The following is a 16976-nucleotide window of genomic DNA, read 5'->3' as shown; positions in this document are numbered from 1 at the left end:
CTCAGCCTACCAAAGTGCTGGGATTACAGGCGTCTCAAAAAAAAAAAAGGCAATGATAAATGTATTGCATTTTACAGTATAAAATTCATTTAAACATTATTAGCTGAGGATGAGTGCAGTGGCTCACAACTGTAATCCCAGCACTTTGGGAGGCCTAGATGGGAGGATTGCTTGAGCCCAGTAGTTCCAGACCAGCCTGGGCAACATAGTGAGACTCTGGCACTACTTAAAAAAAAAAAAAAAAAAAAATTAACCCAGTGTAGGATAATGCATATATAGTCCCAGCTACTAGGGAGGCTGAGGTAGGAGGATCACTTGAGTCTGGAAGGTTGTGGCTACAGTGAGCCATGATCCTGCCATTGCACTCCAGACTCGGTGAAAGAACGAGACCATGTCACGAACAAACAAATGATGATTAGTGGCTGAAAAACAATAAACATTAGTGCTAAAAGAGTTTGTAACATAAATTTCTCTCTCTTCTTTTTTTAGAGGCAGGGTCTAGTTCTGTTGCCCAGGTTGGAGTGCAGTGGCACAATGATGGCTCACTGTAGCCTCAACCTCCTGGACTCAAGCAATCCTCTTGCTTTATCCTTCTAAGTAGCTGGGACTACAGGTGCATACCACCACAACTGGCTAACTTTGAGAATTGTTTCATAGAGATGAAGTCTCAGTATATTGCCCAAGCTGGTCTTGAACTCCTGGGCTCAAGTGATCCTGCCTTAGCCTCCCAAAGTGTTGGGATTACAGGTGTGAGCCACTGTACCCAGTCAAGACTTTCAACTATGATCTTTACCATATCTGTAGTTCCCTTTTTTGTCAATTCATACTCTGAAATAGTAAATTATGTTTAAATTATTAACAATACAGGATAAAAGCACAGAAGTTTTTCACATTTAAAAGAGAACATTTGTATCCTTTATTATACCTGTTGATTGAAACCATGTTTTTCTTCTATCACAAAAGTATTATAAAGACTCCATGGCAAACCAGTCAATGCACTGAAAAGTGTAGCCAACAGCAGAAACACCAGGGACTGAGTGATCTAAGTTAAAAAAAAAAAAAAAATCCAGTTCTTATGAAATACTAGCAAACAAATCAAGTATTTGCTGAGCACTTACTATATCCCGTTATATTATTATAGTAACTATACTAAGTTATAACTATACCAAGTTATATTAATATAGCAATTATGGGATATAGTAAGTTACTATGTGGGATACATATAGTAAACTTACTATATCCCACAGTTACTGTATTACTCACTATGCTTGAGTCTATGCATAAAACAAAGTCTGAAACATCATCGCTGCCTTCAAAAAAGTTTACTTTCAAGAAAAGTAAAAGAGAAACAAAACAATTCCTTTTTTATTACACAGGCACTATATGAAAGGTACCTTAAATCATATAGACAAATCCCTAACATAGAAAGAGCCTAGATTCTCGGCTTACCACATGGAAGAAAGTCACCTGATAACTAAAAATATTCACACTGGATTATACGTGATTGAGAAATAAACCATTGCAAATAAGCTCCTGAAATTCTGGGATTTGTTATAGTAGCTAGTGTTATGCCAATACAGCATGGGCAACCAAGGATTATGCAGACAGAGAAGCAAATCTAACAATGGCAGAAGCCAAAAACTTAACGTTAGTATAAGGCCTGCCAAGCCAAAAGAAATACCATGACAAATATTTGCTAATAAACCGTATACCTCATATTCTGGTCCAAAGCCAGCATAACTGCAGAACTGTCCAGAAAGTCTCCAGAGATAAGGTATTCCTCCAAAGAGAAGAATAAGCTATAAAACAAAGCATACTTTGATCACATTTGAACAGTACTAGAAACTATCATATGAGAGAGCACGGTATTAAAAAAAGAAAGGACAAAATAATCATCTTTCTATTAAAACAACAACAAAAAAAGAGGCCAGTATGGTGGCTCATGCCTATAATCCCAGCACTTTGGGAGACTGAGTCAGGAGGACCATCTGAGGCCAGGAATTCAAGACCAGCCCAGCTACTTGAGGGGCTGAGGTGAGTGGATCACCTGAGCCCGGGAGGTCAAGCTGCAGTGAGCCGTGATCGTGCCACTGCACTCCAGCAAGGGAATAAAGCGAGACCCTGTCTCAAATAAAATAAAATAACAAAATAAAATAATTTTTTGAAAAATAGACCTATTTCACATTTAGCACAAATTATGCATTTAAATGAGTACAAACCATTGAGATACTAAATTTAGGTGGTTAAAATAACACTATATATGGATGAATTGTATGGTATGTGAATTGTATTGTAGATGAATTATCTCAATAAAGCTGTTCTAAAACAAAAAAAACAAACACTTTTTTCAAGAGACCACAACAAAATCAGAAACTAAACTTAGAAAGGTTAAACAGGGCCGGTCGTGGTGGCTCACACCTGTAATCCCAGCACTTTAGGAGGTCAAGGCAGGTGAATCACAAGGTCAGGAGTTCGAGACCAGCCTGGCCAATATGGTGAAACCCTATCTCTACTAAAAACACAAAAATTGGCCAGGTGAGGTGGCGTGTGCCTGTAGTACCAGCTACTTGGGTGGCTGAAGCAGGAGAAACGCCTGAAACTGGAAGGCGGAGGTTGCAGTGAGCCAAGATCATGCCACTGCACTCCAGCCTGGGTGACAGACTGAGACTCCATCTAGAAAAAAAAGATGAAAGAGCCGGTGTGGTAGCATATGCCTGTAATCTCAGCACTTAGGGAGGCCAAGGCAGGCAGATTGCCTGTGCTCAGAAATTTGAGACCGGCTTGGACACAAGGTGAAACCCTGTCTCTATAAGAAATACAAAAATTAGCTGGTTATGGTGGCACGATCCTGTGGTCCCAGCAACTCTGAGGAGCTGAGGCAGGAGGATCACTTGAGCCTGGGAGGTTGAGGCTGCAGTGAGCCATGATCATGCCTGCACTCCAGCCCGGGTGACAGAATGAGACCCTGTCTCAAAAAAAAAAAAAAAACCAACTTGTTCAAAATCCAACAGCTAATGAGTGATAGAAGAGGAATTTGAACCACATTAATATGGCTCCATAATTGTCTTTTCTGTGAAAGAAAACAGTCCTCTTCCATCAGGACAAATCACCGAAGTAGAGAGTCGTGTTCATTTACTAAATTAGGAAACAGAATGGGATTATCTGTGTCTTTGGTGGGTCAGGAAAAGGTGAGGTAGGGGACCAGGGTTTCACAGGAGTGGGCTCTTCTTCAGTACCACCCTTTGTCTTGGTCTTGGGCAGATAAAGTGAACACAGACATTCACCAAATAACCAGGACATGAGGAACTAGGAAGCGGCTCAAAATTTGAAAAGAATGCATGCTTATGAAATTCTACTGCCCAAAACAGATACAAGTTCGTGGAACTCGTTTTGTCAAGAGGAATCAATTTGTTTTTTCTCTATATAGGATATGAGCTTAGGAACACAATGATCACATTCCTTGACTTGAAGCACAATATTCCCATTGGTTCAGACACAGTTCCTCAGGGTTTGAGGGGTTAGGTGCTATAATATTTCATGTGTATCTTCCCAATCTAATTCCAATTTTCATATATGTATCTACAAATAATATAGGGATTTATGTATGTATGCTTTTAAAGAATGTATATTAATGACTTCATATTGTATCAGTCTGCAATTTGCTTTTTTTTTGTTGAGACAGTCTCGCTCTGTCACCCAGGCTGAACTAAAGTGACGCGATCTCGGCTCACTGCAACCTCTGCCTTCCAGGTTCAAGAGATTCTCCTGCCTCAGCCTCCTGAGTAGCTGGGACCATAGGCACCCGCCACCACGCCTGGCCAATTTTTGTATTCCTAGTTGAAACAGTATTTCACCATATTGGCTAGGATGGTCTCAATCTCCTGACCTCGTGATCCACCCACCTCGGCCTTCCAAAGTGCTGGGATTACGGGTGTGAGCCACCATTTTTTTTTTTGTTACAGTCTCGCTCTGTTGCCCAGGCTGGACTGCAGTGACGCAATCTCAGCTCACTGCAACCTCCACCTCCCGGATTCAAGAGATTCTCCTGACTCAGCCTCCTAAGTAACTGGGAATACAGGTGCGTGCCACCATGCCCGGCTAATTTTTTTGTTGTTGTTATATTTTTAGTAGAGATGGGTTTCATCATGTTGGCCAGGCTGGTCTCAAACTCCTGACCTCAGGTGATCCACCTGCCTCGGCCTCCCAAATTGCTGGGAAAACAGGCATGGGCCACCGCGCCCGGTCTGTTTTTTATACTCTACATTTTCTTAGATCCGTCCATGGTAGACTTCATTTGGTATTATCAGCATATTTCCTAAAGTGTTTATAACAAACTATACCCCCATCAGCAGTACTCTAGTGTTTCTGTTTTCTCACAATCTCACCCACACTTTATACTATCCAACTTTTAGACTGTTACCAGTACATTGGATTGGTTTAATATCATGAGTGTCAAATATGGTCTCTGGTCAGCATCAACAGCATCTGGGAATTTCTTAGAAATGGAAATTCTCAGGCCCTATCCCAGACGTACCAAATCAGAAGCTGGAAGTGGGGCCCAGCAGTTTCTAGGTAAATCTGATGTATGCTAAAGTTTGAAAATCATTGCTTTAATAAATTGTTTTTTTTAAGAGAAGGAGTCTAACTCTATAACCCAGGATGGAGAGCAGTGGAATGACCATAGCTCACTGTATTTTTGAACTCCTGGGTTCAAACGATCTTCACACATCAGCCACCCAAGGAGCAAGGACTACAGCAGGTGTGCACCACCATACTTGGCTAATTAAAATTTACAGATGGGGTTTCTGGTCTCAAACAATTCTCTGTGGCCTTCCAAAGGGCTGCACTCAGCCCCATTAAATTGCTTTTCAAAAGGCTCCCCTAACATTACCTCTAGGTGTTTCCACTTTTCTACAACTAACTCAGACATAAACCTTGTTTTCCCAAAAGACATGCTTTGGTACCACTATCTGACATATGCTCTAGTTGTTGATCTAATTGACCTGGGATGGTATTTCTTTTTGTTTTTTTGAGATGAAGTCTCGCACTCGGCTGGAGTGCAGTGGCGTGACCTCGGCTCACTGCAACCTCCACCTCCCAGGTTTAAGTGATTCTCCTGCCTCGGCCTCCCAAGTAGCTGGGATTACAGGCGGCCGCCACCACTCCCAGTTAAGTTTTTGTATTTTTAGTAGAGACAAGGTTTCACTATGTTGGCCAGGCTAATCTTGAATGCCTGACCTCGTGATCCAGCTGCCTTGGCCTCCCAAAGTGCTGAGATTATAGGCATATAAGCCACCATGCCCAGCCAGGACGGTATTTCAGCCGATTCCTAATACTAATAAATAATGTAGAATTAAGGATTTATAATGCTTTTAGTGAAAGGTTAGAACAATTATTATTAAAAGTCCAGTGTTTAAATAAGCATCAAGGGTAGTTTTAATATGAATTTTGAATAATCTATAAATGTATTTGAAAATTGATACTTCAAACAGTGTTTAGTTTCTTTTGGGGACCAAAAAACAAAGCATGGTGAACTGTACAATTTCTCCATGTTGACAATTTCACCAAGCATGCTCCCAGGGTTGTTCTATGGTAAAATTATTGATCCCAGAAAAAATAATTCTAGGGCTTTGACATACATTATTTCACTACATCCTTTTTTTTTTTTTTTTGAGACAGGATCTCACTCTGTTACCAGGCTGGGGTGCAGTGGTGCAATCAAAGCTCACTGCAGCCTTGATCTCCTCGGCTCAAGCAATCCTCCCACCTCAGTGTCTCAAGTAGTTGGGACTGCAGGTGTGCATCATCACACTTGGCTAATTTTCCTTTTTTTTTTTTTTTTTTTTTTTTGGAGACATAGTTTCGCTCTTGTTACCCAGGCTGGAGTGCAATGGCGCGATCTCGGCTCACCACAACCTCCGCCTCCTGGGTTCAAGCGGTACTTGGCTAATTTTCTAAAAATTTTTTTCCAGAGATGGGGTATCACTATGTTTCCCAAGCTGGTCTCAAACTCCTGGGCTCAAGTGATCCTCCCACCTGAGCTTCTCAAAGTGCTGTGATTACAGGCTTGAGCCACTGTGCCTGGCTTCACTACTACAGTCTTGAAAAGCAGGTAGGGCAAAGGGTATAATCATCTCTATTTAATAAATGAGGCAACTGAAAGAAACTCTTTAACTGAGGGGTCACTCTGAGAGGTTAAAGTAACTTGGCCAAAGAACCCCATTTACATTACCTCACTCAGTCCCTGCCGCAAACCATACAAGGTATGACTTAATATGCATCCCCTTCTCATTTTATTTTTATTTATTTTTGAGATGGAGTCTCGCTCTGTCACCCAGGCTGGAATGCAGTGATGCAATGTCAGCTCACTGAAGCTTCCGCCTCCTGGATTCAAGTGATTCTCGTGTCTCAGCCTCCTGAGTAGCTGGGATTACAGGCTTGTGCCAACACACCCGGCTAATTTTTGTATTTTTAGTAGAGACGGGGTTTCAACATGTTGGTCAGGCTGGTCTCAAACTCCTGACCTCAGGTGATCTGCCTACCTGGCCTATCAAAGTGCTGGGAATACAGGCGTGAGCCACTGTACCCGGCCCACATCTCATTTTAAAGATGAGAAAACTTAGGCTCAAGAAGATGAAAATGCTCACATAGAAACATGCAAAAATTAGAGAAGCAACAATTTAAACTTTTCAACTCTGCCCTACTCTGCTCCCCAGCCATTCCATTTCTTCAGTGGGCCCTTCACAAACATCTGTGAGATATTAAAGAAAGTGTCTCAGAGAGAATGGACATTTTCTATCCGGGTGTACTGTCATATTTGTGTGAACAGTGGCAACCATATCTGGACACACAAGGACTCTGTTTAGGTTCCCTCAAGTAGAAAATACCACAGCAACAACAACAACAACAAAAAGTCAGAGCTAATCTTTTCACTTGATGTCTGTGACCAAAACATACAAATCTATTCATTTTAATCAACACAAAACAAATTAATGAACTTGTTTCCAAACAAAACAAGGTTTCAAAGTTACCCAAAATGTTTTTCATGCAAAGGGTAAATGCAGCCACAAAATCCCCAGAGATAAATTTAGCACGTTCATGTTGCAAGCTTTAGAGTTTCCAGAATGGTTTTTACAATGTCATTTTAAAGACTCAGAAGGGCAGAGTTTGGAACCCAGCTCTCCCATGTATTGGCATGTCCCTTGGCCATTAAACATGGATGCCCTTTAATTTACCCAAGCCTTTGCTTCCTCATCCATAAAAAGGCAATAATAATGCCTATCCTTTCTACTTCATTGTTGTAAACATCAAACAATAAATATAAGAACTATGTATGAAGTGAAAATCATGACGAATATTAACTATTACCGTTCCCAACCTTAGCCCATCAGTACTGCTTCCAGTTTGAGCCACAGTACATTACAAACTCTCACTTTATACACATATTTTCCCTATTTCTGTCATCTCCTAGAACAAACAGTCATTTCTATGGTCACCAACCATAATTACCTAGCTACTGTCTATCTTTCCTGGCACTATTTGCCAGGGACAACCAAGGAGATTGAAAATGCTTTTCCTATCATTTTACTATGGCCCTGTAGGGGGGAAAGTCAAAGAACTTCCAAGACACAAACATCAGAAAAAGCATACAGTTTACCTCATCTATTTGCCTTGTCATTATTAAACCAAGAATTCAGACCTTTCAGAGATGAAGAAAATATGGGAGCTATTAATCAGTATAGAACAGGAACTCTGAGTATTACTTCTTTAGGCAGTGTTGTAAGCTGTTCAACAATTCCTCCAGGGCCAGGTCGGGGCCGGGCACAGTGGCTCACTTCTGTAATCCCAACACTTTGGAGGCCAAGGTGGGTGGATCACGACGTCAAGAGATCGAGACCATCCTGGCCAACATGGTGAAACCCTGTCTCTACTAACAATACAAAAATTAACTGGGCGTGGTGGTAGGCGCCTACAATCCCAGCTACTTGGGAGGCTGAGGCAGGAGAATTGCTTGAACCTAGGAGGCAGAGGTTGCAGTGAGCTGAGATGGTGCCACTGTACTCCAACCTGGTGACAGAATGAGATTCCATCTCAAAAAAAAAAAGAGAAAGAAAAAAATTCCTCTGGAGCTGGTGAAACAGAAGGTGAAATGTCAGTTGATAAAACAGCAAAACTCAGCTATCAGACATTGATTGCAGAAAGGAGAACCAAATATTGTATATTAACCAAGCAATGGAAGGAAAACATGCAAAATATTAAATCAAGTTTGGAAGCAGCTAGCTCTTGAGGAGAATAATATATTTAAGATCTTAGATATGCTTAATGTATTTTTTTAAAGTTACTATAATTCTTTTTTGAGCCCCCATTAGTCTTTTTTGGACCAAGGCCCTCATATAAATAGATAAGTAAACTCTCTTGCATCTATTAAAAAAAAGTAGTGTAAAATTAACCACCTCTACTTCCATCTGTCTCTGAAGGATGATTTTCTACTTGTGACCTGTCCCTAACAGAAGAAATGCTCAGATAAATTAACTAAAGTCAAGTCAATATTGAAAAGATCACTTAATAGCAATAGCTGTGTATCCTCAAAGCCAATGAGATTTTGTTTTCCAATCATTTCTTAATTTTTCTAAGTACCAAAATTTAACTCTTCTAGAAGCATTGCCATTTTCCATCACCTTGAAGAAATAAGCGCAGTTTCTAATAATTTGGATCTAACCACACTAGTCTTATTATTCCATACTTGTCAAGAAAAATTTTGTGATGAGCTAGACAATTCTGCCATCATTTAACACAGCTACATAAAGCCAGTTTCTTTAACTCATGAAACAATAATGGTAGCCGATCATAATTCTTTTAAATCTAGGAATATTTCTCTTAGTGGTACTAGTGGATCTAAAAGTTCTACAGAAATGATGATGATGGTCAGGATGATAAAAATAATAACAGTGGCAGGGCACAGTGGCTCATGACTATAATCCCAGCATTTTGGGAGGTCAAGGCAAGAGGATTGTTTGAGCCCAGGAGTTTGAGACCAGCCTGGGGAACACAGGGAGACCTTGTTTCTACATTTTCAAAAAGGGGGCCAGAAGAGGTGGCTCATGCCTGTAATCCCAGCACCTTGGGAGGCTGAAGCAAGAGGACTGCTTGAGCCCAGGACTCTGAGATAAACCTTGTCTCTACAAAAAATAAAAAAATTAGCTGGGTATGATGATGTATGCCTGTGGTCCCAGCTACTTGGGAGGCTGAGTTAGGAGGATTGCTTGAGCCCAGGAGATCAAGGCTGCAGTGAGCTGTGACTGTGCCACTGCACTCCAGTCTAGGCAATAGAGAGAGATCCTGTCTCAGGGCAAAAAAGAAAAAAGAAAAAATTAGCCAGGCATGATGGCATGCACCTGTGGTCTCAGCTACTTAGGAAGCTGAGGTGGATCACCCAAGCCTGGGAGGGCCAGGCTGCAGTGAGTCATGATGGCATGATGGCAACAGTATACTCCAGCCTGGGTGAAAGAGCAAGAGACTGTCTCAAAATAATAATAATAATAATAATAATAACCGACACTTATGAAATACTTACAGTGGACCATGCACTGTTATAAGCATCTTCTATATATTAAGTCATTTAATCCTCTCAAAACCACTACAAATAAGGAACCATTATTACCACACCACTTTTACAGATGAGAAAATAGGCACAGAAATGCTGAGTGAGTTGCTTGAGGTCATACAACTGGCGTGGTGGAGCTGAGATTTAAACTCAAGCTGCCTGAGCTCAGAGGCTGCTCTTAACCTCTATATTATGTACTTTCAATTTTTCTAGGGGGTGGGAAAAAAATCTTTTTTTATGTATAAAGCACAGATATACATACATACAGTACTGAAACAAATATACAACATATCTATGGTATTAAAATTTCATGGAAGGAGCAATTAGGAAAAAAAATGTCCAAAATGGCTACAGGGGGACGGGAAGGAGACCACCAAAAAAAAAGAAAATTGCTCTATGTTATACAGCCTCTCTTCTTTTAATATGAGGGTAAGACTGGCCCTTTGTTTTGCTAAGTAAAATGTCCTGTCATTATTTCATTCAATAAATAGGAACTATGTGCTTATTCCATGCCAGGCACTAGGTATAAAATGATGAACAAGACTTTAAAGTACTATTTCTTTTTTGTTTGTTTTTGTTTTTGAGACAGAGTCTAGCTCTGTCGCCCAGGCTGGAATGCAGTGGCACAATTGTGGCTCACTGCAATCTCCATCTCTTGGGGACGAGCAATTCTCCTGCCTCAGCCTTCTGAGTAGCTGGGATTACAGGCACCCACCACCAAGCCTGGCTAATTTTTGTATTTTTAGTAGAGACAGGATTTCACCATCTTAGCCAGGCTGGTCTTGAACTTCCGACCTTGTTATTCACCCACCTCAGCCTCCCAAAGTGTTGGGATTACAGACATGAGTCACCATGCCTTGCAAAGTACTATTTCTTTAAGGAACTACCAGTTTGCCAATTAAACAGTCAAATTAGGTCAGACACAGTGGCTCATGCCTGTAATCCCAGCACTTTGAGAGGCTGAGGTGAGCAGATCACTTGAGCTCAGGAGTTTGAGAACAGCCCAGGCAACATGAGGAGACCCTGACTCTACAAAAAATATAAAAATTAGCCGGGTATGGTGGCATGCAACTGTTGTCCCAGCTACTAGAGAGGCTGAGGTAGGAGGATCATTTGAGCCCAGGAAGCAGAGGTTGCAATGAGCCAAGTTCACACTACTGTACTTCAGCCTGGGTGACTGTGCCGGAAAAAAAAGAAAAACCACAGGCAAATTCAACATAATATGATATGTACGCTGACAGGAATAATGATAGGATGTCACCCTACCCACATTTGTCAGGCAGGGAAGTTTCAAATAGTTGCTTAGAAGACATGACATCTCAGCTGCATCCAAATGGAAGAAGATATTTTTCCTACTTGACCTCAGGGTAATGGTTTCCATATACCATAGTTTTCAACTGATTAAGCAGTTATGTTTCTTTCTTTTTTGCTCCACAGCGATTACTATCAATAACAAAGGTTAAGAAAGCAATCTGGGACTTGCAAGTGTGGTGCCCTCTTTTGTGCTACAAAAATGTGAAAATGAAAGCAACCATTACAAAGTATTAAACAAGTTGACAGACTGTCTCTCCAAAAAGTAAGTTACTCACAGTGCCTTCAATCTCTGAATAGAGTCCTGACCAGAAGCTGAAAGTGCTTTTATCCAGTTGATACAGTCGAGATTTCCCAAATGTTTCAGAATCCATGATCTGTCCTAACTCTGGTGGTACATGAGTTGTTGTTTTATATATCCTTCTCTGAAATATTTTGAAGAAAACACTTTAGTGAAACAGTTGATTGTTTATTACAATAGTCATTTATGATCAAACACTGTATGATTTATAGCTTGTCACTTACTCTTGTTGAATTTGCTTTATACCTACACAAATATCACACTTGATCAAGTACATTGACCACTGAAATGACTAATGCAGAAAAATAAAAGCAGAACAAGAGAACCTGAGGTTAGCTGACTAGTAAAACTAAAATCAGGGTTCTCATCACACTGCAGTTTGTATATGTAAACCAAAGTTGTAACATCACAACTTTGTAACATGTACTACTCATTCTGGGTATTACATACCTCCTCTATTATATAATAGAGAAAACAAATTCATGGAAAGGAGAAGCACACATGCTAACCATGAGTATGAACAAATATTGAGGCTGCTCATTAAATTTGGTCCTAAAAGCCAGAAACTTGAGGAGCACCACATAGAAACATACCAGGTCTGCGAGAAAAGACCAACGTTTTAGCCAGGTGCGTTGGGTCACGCCTGTAATCCCAGCACTTTGTGAGCCCAGGAATTTGAGATCAGCCTGAGTAGTGTGGTAAAACCCTGTCTCTACAAAAAATACAAAAAGTAGCAGAGTGTGGTGGTGTGCACCTGTGGTCCCAGCTACTTGGGAGGCGGAGGTGAGAGGATCACCTGAACCCAGGAAGCAGAGGTTGCAGTGGGCCCAGATCGTGCCACAGCACTACACCCTGGATGACACTCTGTCTCCTAAAAAAAAAAAAGGAGAAAGACCAACTTTCACATTATACTAAATTCTAAAAGGTAAGGGTAATTGCAGCCCAGGAAATATAATACAGCAAATGGATACCAAACAAAATAATGAGCCACTACAATATGCTTTCCTTATATATTGTTTTGTGCCAATATAAGCTGAGGACAGGTTGAGAATGGTGGCTCATGCCTGTAATCCCAGCACTTTGGGAGGTTGAGGTGGGAGGATCGCTTGAGCCCAGGAACTCCAGACCAGCCCCGGCAACATCTCTACAAAAAAATCCAAAAATTAGCTGGGCACTGTGGCCCACGCCTGTGGTTCTAGCTACTCAGAAGACTAAGGTGGGCTGGGCGCGGTGGCTCACAACTGTAATTTCAGCACTTTGGGAGGCCAAGGCAGGTGGATCACCTGAGATCAGAAGTTCAAGACCAGCCTGACCAACATGGTGAAACCCTGTCTCTACTAAAAACAGAAAAATTAGCCGGGTGTGGTGGCGTGCACCTGTAATCCCAGTTATTCAGGAGGCTGAGAATCGCTTGAACCCAGGAGATGGAAGTTGCAGTGAGCCGAGATCACACCCCTACACACCAGTCTGGGCAACAGAGTAAGACTCCGTTTCAAAAAAAAAAAGGTTGAGGTGTAAAGGTTGCATGAGCCTGGTAGTTCGAGACTGCTGTAAGCAGTAACTTAAGTAACTTTCACTTTCTATTTTACCATTTTAGTATTTTAAACAAAAAATGAAGATAATTTTATTAAAAATGAGACATATATATATATATATATATATATCTTTTCTTTTCTTTTTTTTTTTTTTTTTTTGGAGATGGAGTTTCGCTCTTGTTGCCCAGGCTGGAGTGCAGTGGTGCGATCTTGGCTCAAGAGACTCTCCTGCTTCAGCCTCCCAAATAGCTGGGACTACAGGTGTGCGCCACCACCCTGGCTAATTTTTCTATGCTTAGTAGACATGAAGTTTCACCATGTTGGCCTGGCTGGTCTCGAACTCCTGACCTCAGGTGATCCGCCCGCCTCGGCCTCCCAAAGTGCTGGGATTACAGGCATGAGCCACCCGAGCCTGGCCTGGACCTATAAATATATATATATATATATATATATATATATATACACACACACACACACACACACACATACATACATATTTTTTTTTTCCCCCAGCAGAAACAATATATGCACTTCAAGGAGAAACAAGAGTGCATGCTGTTGGAAGGATTGCAAAATCCTACGGTTAGGCATGATTACATAAATGTCATGAGGAAGTTGGGTTTCTAAATTCTTTTGAAGGCTTATTCCAAAGATAAAGGAGGCCAAGTCTGGGCCCAAGGATCTCAAGGAAGATGTAGGGTGGGCACAAGAGCCCAGGCATTCCTCGACTCCCATTATAACGTTACTGAAAACTTCCTGGACGCACCAAGATCCCCCTCAAAGCCATAGCCCGCCGTCAGGCCAAGTTACGAGACTGAGCAAGGACCACAGGGTCGAGACTGGCGCGGAAACTGGAACAATCAACAAGAGACTCAGGGTCGAAGCCAAGGTTGGCCTAGGGGTGGCCGGGTGTGGGGGTCAGGTTGGACCTCGCCTAGGCTTACCTGCCGCTGTGCTAGGAAGGTCTCCCAAAGATACACTGTCCAGGAGAAGAGCAGCACGGCTCCGAAGATACGCTTCTCGGCCGGCATCTCCCACAAAGCGTCCAGCAATGCCAACGTCCCCATGGCCACCCGGTTCCGCCGGCTCCTTCAGCGTGCACCGGTGCCACACCGACACGCGTCCCCTCAGAGCGTCCCCGCGGTGTTACAGCGATAACCGTTCTTTCCGAAGGCCCCGACACCGACACCCGCCCCCATCCCTCCCTCTCCCCGCTGCTAGCAGTGTCACAGATACACTCTTCCCCTTGCAGACTCTCCCTAGGCCCTCCTAGTTTCTACTTCCCAGCCCCACCTTCCTCACTACCGGCCCAAAGAGAGCGGGGAGCCACAGACTGACTTCCGGGCCCTGTTGAGCTGTGTTGCATTAACATTGGTCCCCCACGACGTGACGCTGGGTTCCGGCCTGGGGTTCTGGCTTTCCTCCCCGGCCCGTGAATGCGGTGAAGTCCTCCGCTTTCTCTACAGAGCCGCAGTTCCATCCCCTGGGTCAGCTGTTTACCCTGACTGGGCTACGGTATCTGCCCTACTTCCCCCAACAAGGCGACAGGTAGTCCGGGCTGGGGCCGGAACTGAGTGGGCCGCGGCTTCCGCCTGAGGTGGCTGGGAAGGACCCGACAGCAGCCTGTTTCCCAGTCTCAAAAAATCATGCCTCTGAACTAGAGCTGCCTCAAAAGCGAGACCAGGCATTAGAAATGGAGTTTTTTGGCCAGTATTGGGGTGTTCTGAATTCAAGCGTATGAGAGAGTGGACGGTGACGTTGAGAATTTTTATTTGAAGATCTCGTCTCAACCACCCCAAGTATAGTCAGAGGCGGCGTTTTGCCTGCGAAAATGCCTTGAAACAGAGCAAGGACACCGTAGGTTAGACATACGTGAAATGAAAGTTTCTGACTTTATCGAGGGTACAAATTTGCATCAGTAAGGCGCAGTCCCATTTCTCGTTTGAAATTCGCAAGTGAAATATGGCCACTCGGACACCCGTACATTTATTTGACTTAAAAAGTGAGGTCAGGCCGGGCGCGGTAGCTCAAGCCTGTAATCCCAGCACTTTGGGAGGCCGAGGCGGGTGGATCACGAGGTCAAGAGATCGAGACCATCCTGGTCAACACGGTGAAACCCCGTCTCTACTAAAAAAATACAAAAAAATTAGCTGGGCATGGTGGCGCGTGCCTGTAATCCCAGCTACTCGGGAGGCTGAGGCAGGGGAATTGCCTGAACCCAGGAGGCGGAGGTTGCGGTGAGCCGAGATCGCGCCATTGCACTCCAGCCTGGGTAGCAAGAGCGAAACTCCGTCCCCCACCAAAAAAAAAAAAAAAAAGTGAGGTCAGCTATTCTGACCGAAAGTAAATCTGATGATTAATTGGTTAAACATACTATCGTTGCTAATTAGCATAATTATTATTTACAATAAAGTGAGCTAAATCTGTAGCTACGACTAAAATATATTTAAATTACTGTGATATTGTGATGCTAAAGACGTGTTGAAATTAATGTTGAATTTCTCAACCTTGCCTAAATACCTCTGAGAGTAATTAGTATAATTAAAAGTCACTAGAGAAAGTGAATGATTCTAATAACAGGATAACAGATTCGAGTCAGATGATTTCCAGTTCTTTGTTTTCTACAAAATTAATGGTAGCTCTATTTAATTGTCAGCCGAGGAAGGAATACTATTTGGTTTTTGGCATGCAACTCAGAAAGAAACCAAAGAATTGGTTGACATTCTTACAGCAAAACTACTAGCATTCCCACCTATTTGTTTATGTAAATTCATTTCTCAGCACTTGTATCTATGAAAAAAACAATTGAAACTGAACCCTATTAATCTAGCAGTAGGAACTGTTCATCCAGATAAATGAATTAATTGGTGGGACAGCCCCATGTGTCTCACTAAGAGATGTGTTCCCAATAGAATTTCACCTTTTATAATTGTGTATTATCGATATCTGTAATTGTGTCATTTTGATCCACTATTTACTAAAGATTATTGTGATGATTACTGACTTCAGAAGAATTCCAGCATAGAGCCATAAAGTTACAGGAAATTTTTTTTAAGTTTAATACATACATTATATTTTTATTGCAAAAAAGTGATCAATAAAAGGTTTTTTAGGCCGGGCGCGGTGGCTCAAGCCTGTAATCCCAGCACTTTGGGAGGCCGAGGTGGGTGGATCACAAGGTCAAGAGATCGAGACCATCCTGGTCAACATGGTGAAACCCGGTCTCTACTAAAACTACAAAAAATTAGCTGGGCATGGTGGCGTGTGCCTGTAGTCCCAGCTACTCAGGAGGCTGAGGCAGGAGAATTGCCTGAACCCAGGAGGCGGAGGTTGCGGTGAGCCGAGATCGCGCCATTGCACTCCAGCCTGGGTAACAAGAGCGAAACCCCGTCTCAAAAAAAAAAGAAAAAAAAAAAGGTTTTTTAAACATCAAAGTATTACATTTGAATAACATTTTATGGTAGAGTACAACCTAAATATGTTAGAGATAATAAAAGAACAATGTTGAAGAGCTCCTTAGTGTATGCTTTAATGGATAGCGGCCGGTTATTTAGTTGTTATGTAGATTCTCTTGGATACATTATAAAAAGTGATTTAACAGTTTTAAAAATTGTTTATACTGAAAAGTTGCAATGCTTTTTTTTTGAGATGGAGTTTCACTCATGTTACCCAGGCTGGAGTGCAATGGCGCGATCTCGGCTCACCGCAACCTCCGCCTCCTGAGTTCAGGCAATTCTCCTGCCTCACCCTCCTGAGTAGCTGGGATTACAGACACGCGCCACCATGCCCAGCTAATTTTTTTGTAGTTTTAGTAGAGACAGGGTTTCACCATGTTGACCAGGATGGTCTCGATCTCTTGACCTCGTGATCCACCCGCCTCGGCCTCCCAAAGTGCTGGGATTACAGGCTTGAGCCACCACGCCCGGCCAGTTGCAATGCTTTAACAGTTGTATCTTAAAGTGTCAGTATTTACAACTTGCCAGAATTTACATCCATTGCAACGATTTTAATTTATGATGAAACCTTTCAGATACCAATTTAAATATATGAGGAATAAACACTTTTCAGAATTTTCTGTACCTCAGGCCATCGTTGCTATGCCCTCTTCACTCTTGTCTTCAGCTGTCTGTGAGCCCGAAGCCTCACAGGAGCTTCTACCACCCAAGCTTTGTGGCTAAGGGCACAGGTTTAGAGTCAAGCTGCTTGAGTGCCAGTCACGGCTGTA

General features: G+C 42.4%; 1 protein-coding gene and 1 long non-coding RNA gene across 3 annotated transcripts in view; one reads left to right on the top strand and one right to left on the bottom strand.

The window, feature by feature from the left end:
• The window catches only part of ZMPSTE24 (zinc metallopeptidase STE24), a 54940-nt gene extending 40900 nt beyond the window's left edge, over window positions 1-14040 (bottom strand). For both annotated transcript variants that reach the window (XM_032247079.1, XM_032247080.1), the window contains exons 1-4: window positions 13696-14040; window positions 11194-11340; window positions 1713-1799; window positions 926-1042 (exon numbers count right to left, since the gene is read on the bottom strand). In XM_032247079.1, coding sequence (XP_032102970.1) covers window positions 926-1042; window positions 1713-1799; window positions 11194-11340; window positions 13696-13818 — 474 coding nt within the window. In that variant the 5' untranslated portion in view covers window positions 13819-14040. The remainder of the gene's footprint in view (window positions 1-925; window positions 1043-1712; window positions 1800-11193; window positions 11341-13695) is intronic.
• Window positions 14041-14044: 4 nt separating this feature from the next.
• LOC116529347 lies at window positions 14045-16262 on the top strand. The gene is made up of 3 exons (XR_004259467.1): window positions 14045-14758; window positions 15075-15855; window positions 16169-16262. It is a non-coding gene; the product is annotated as an uncharacterized LOC116529347 (long non-coding RNA).
• The last annotated feature ends 714 nt before the right edge of the window (window positions 16263-16976 follow it).

This window comes from Sapajus apella, unplaced genomic scaffold (assembly GCF_009761245.1).
Source record: "Sapajus apella isolate SASKATOON/1434 unplaced genomic scaffold, GSC_monkey_1.0 scaffold62, whole genome shotgun sequence".
Lineage (NCBI taxonomy): Eukaryota > Metazoa > Chordata > Mammalia > Primates > Cebidae > Sapajus > Sapajus apella.
This window is presented reverse-complemented; position numbering and strand designations above follow the sequence as displayed.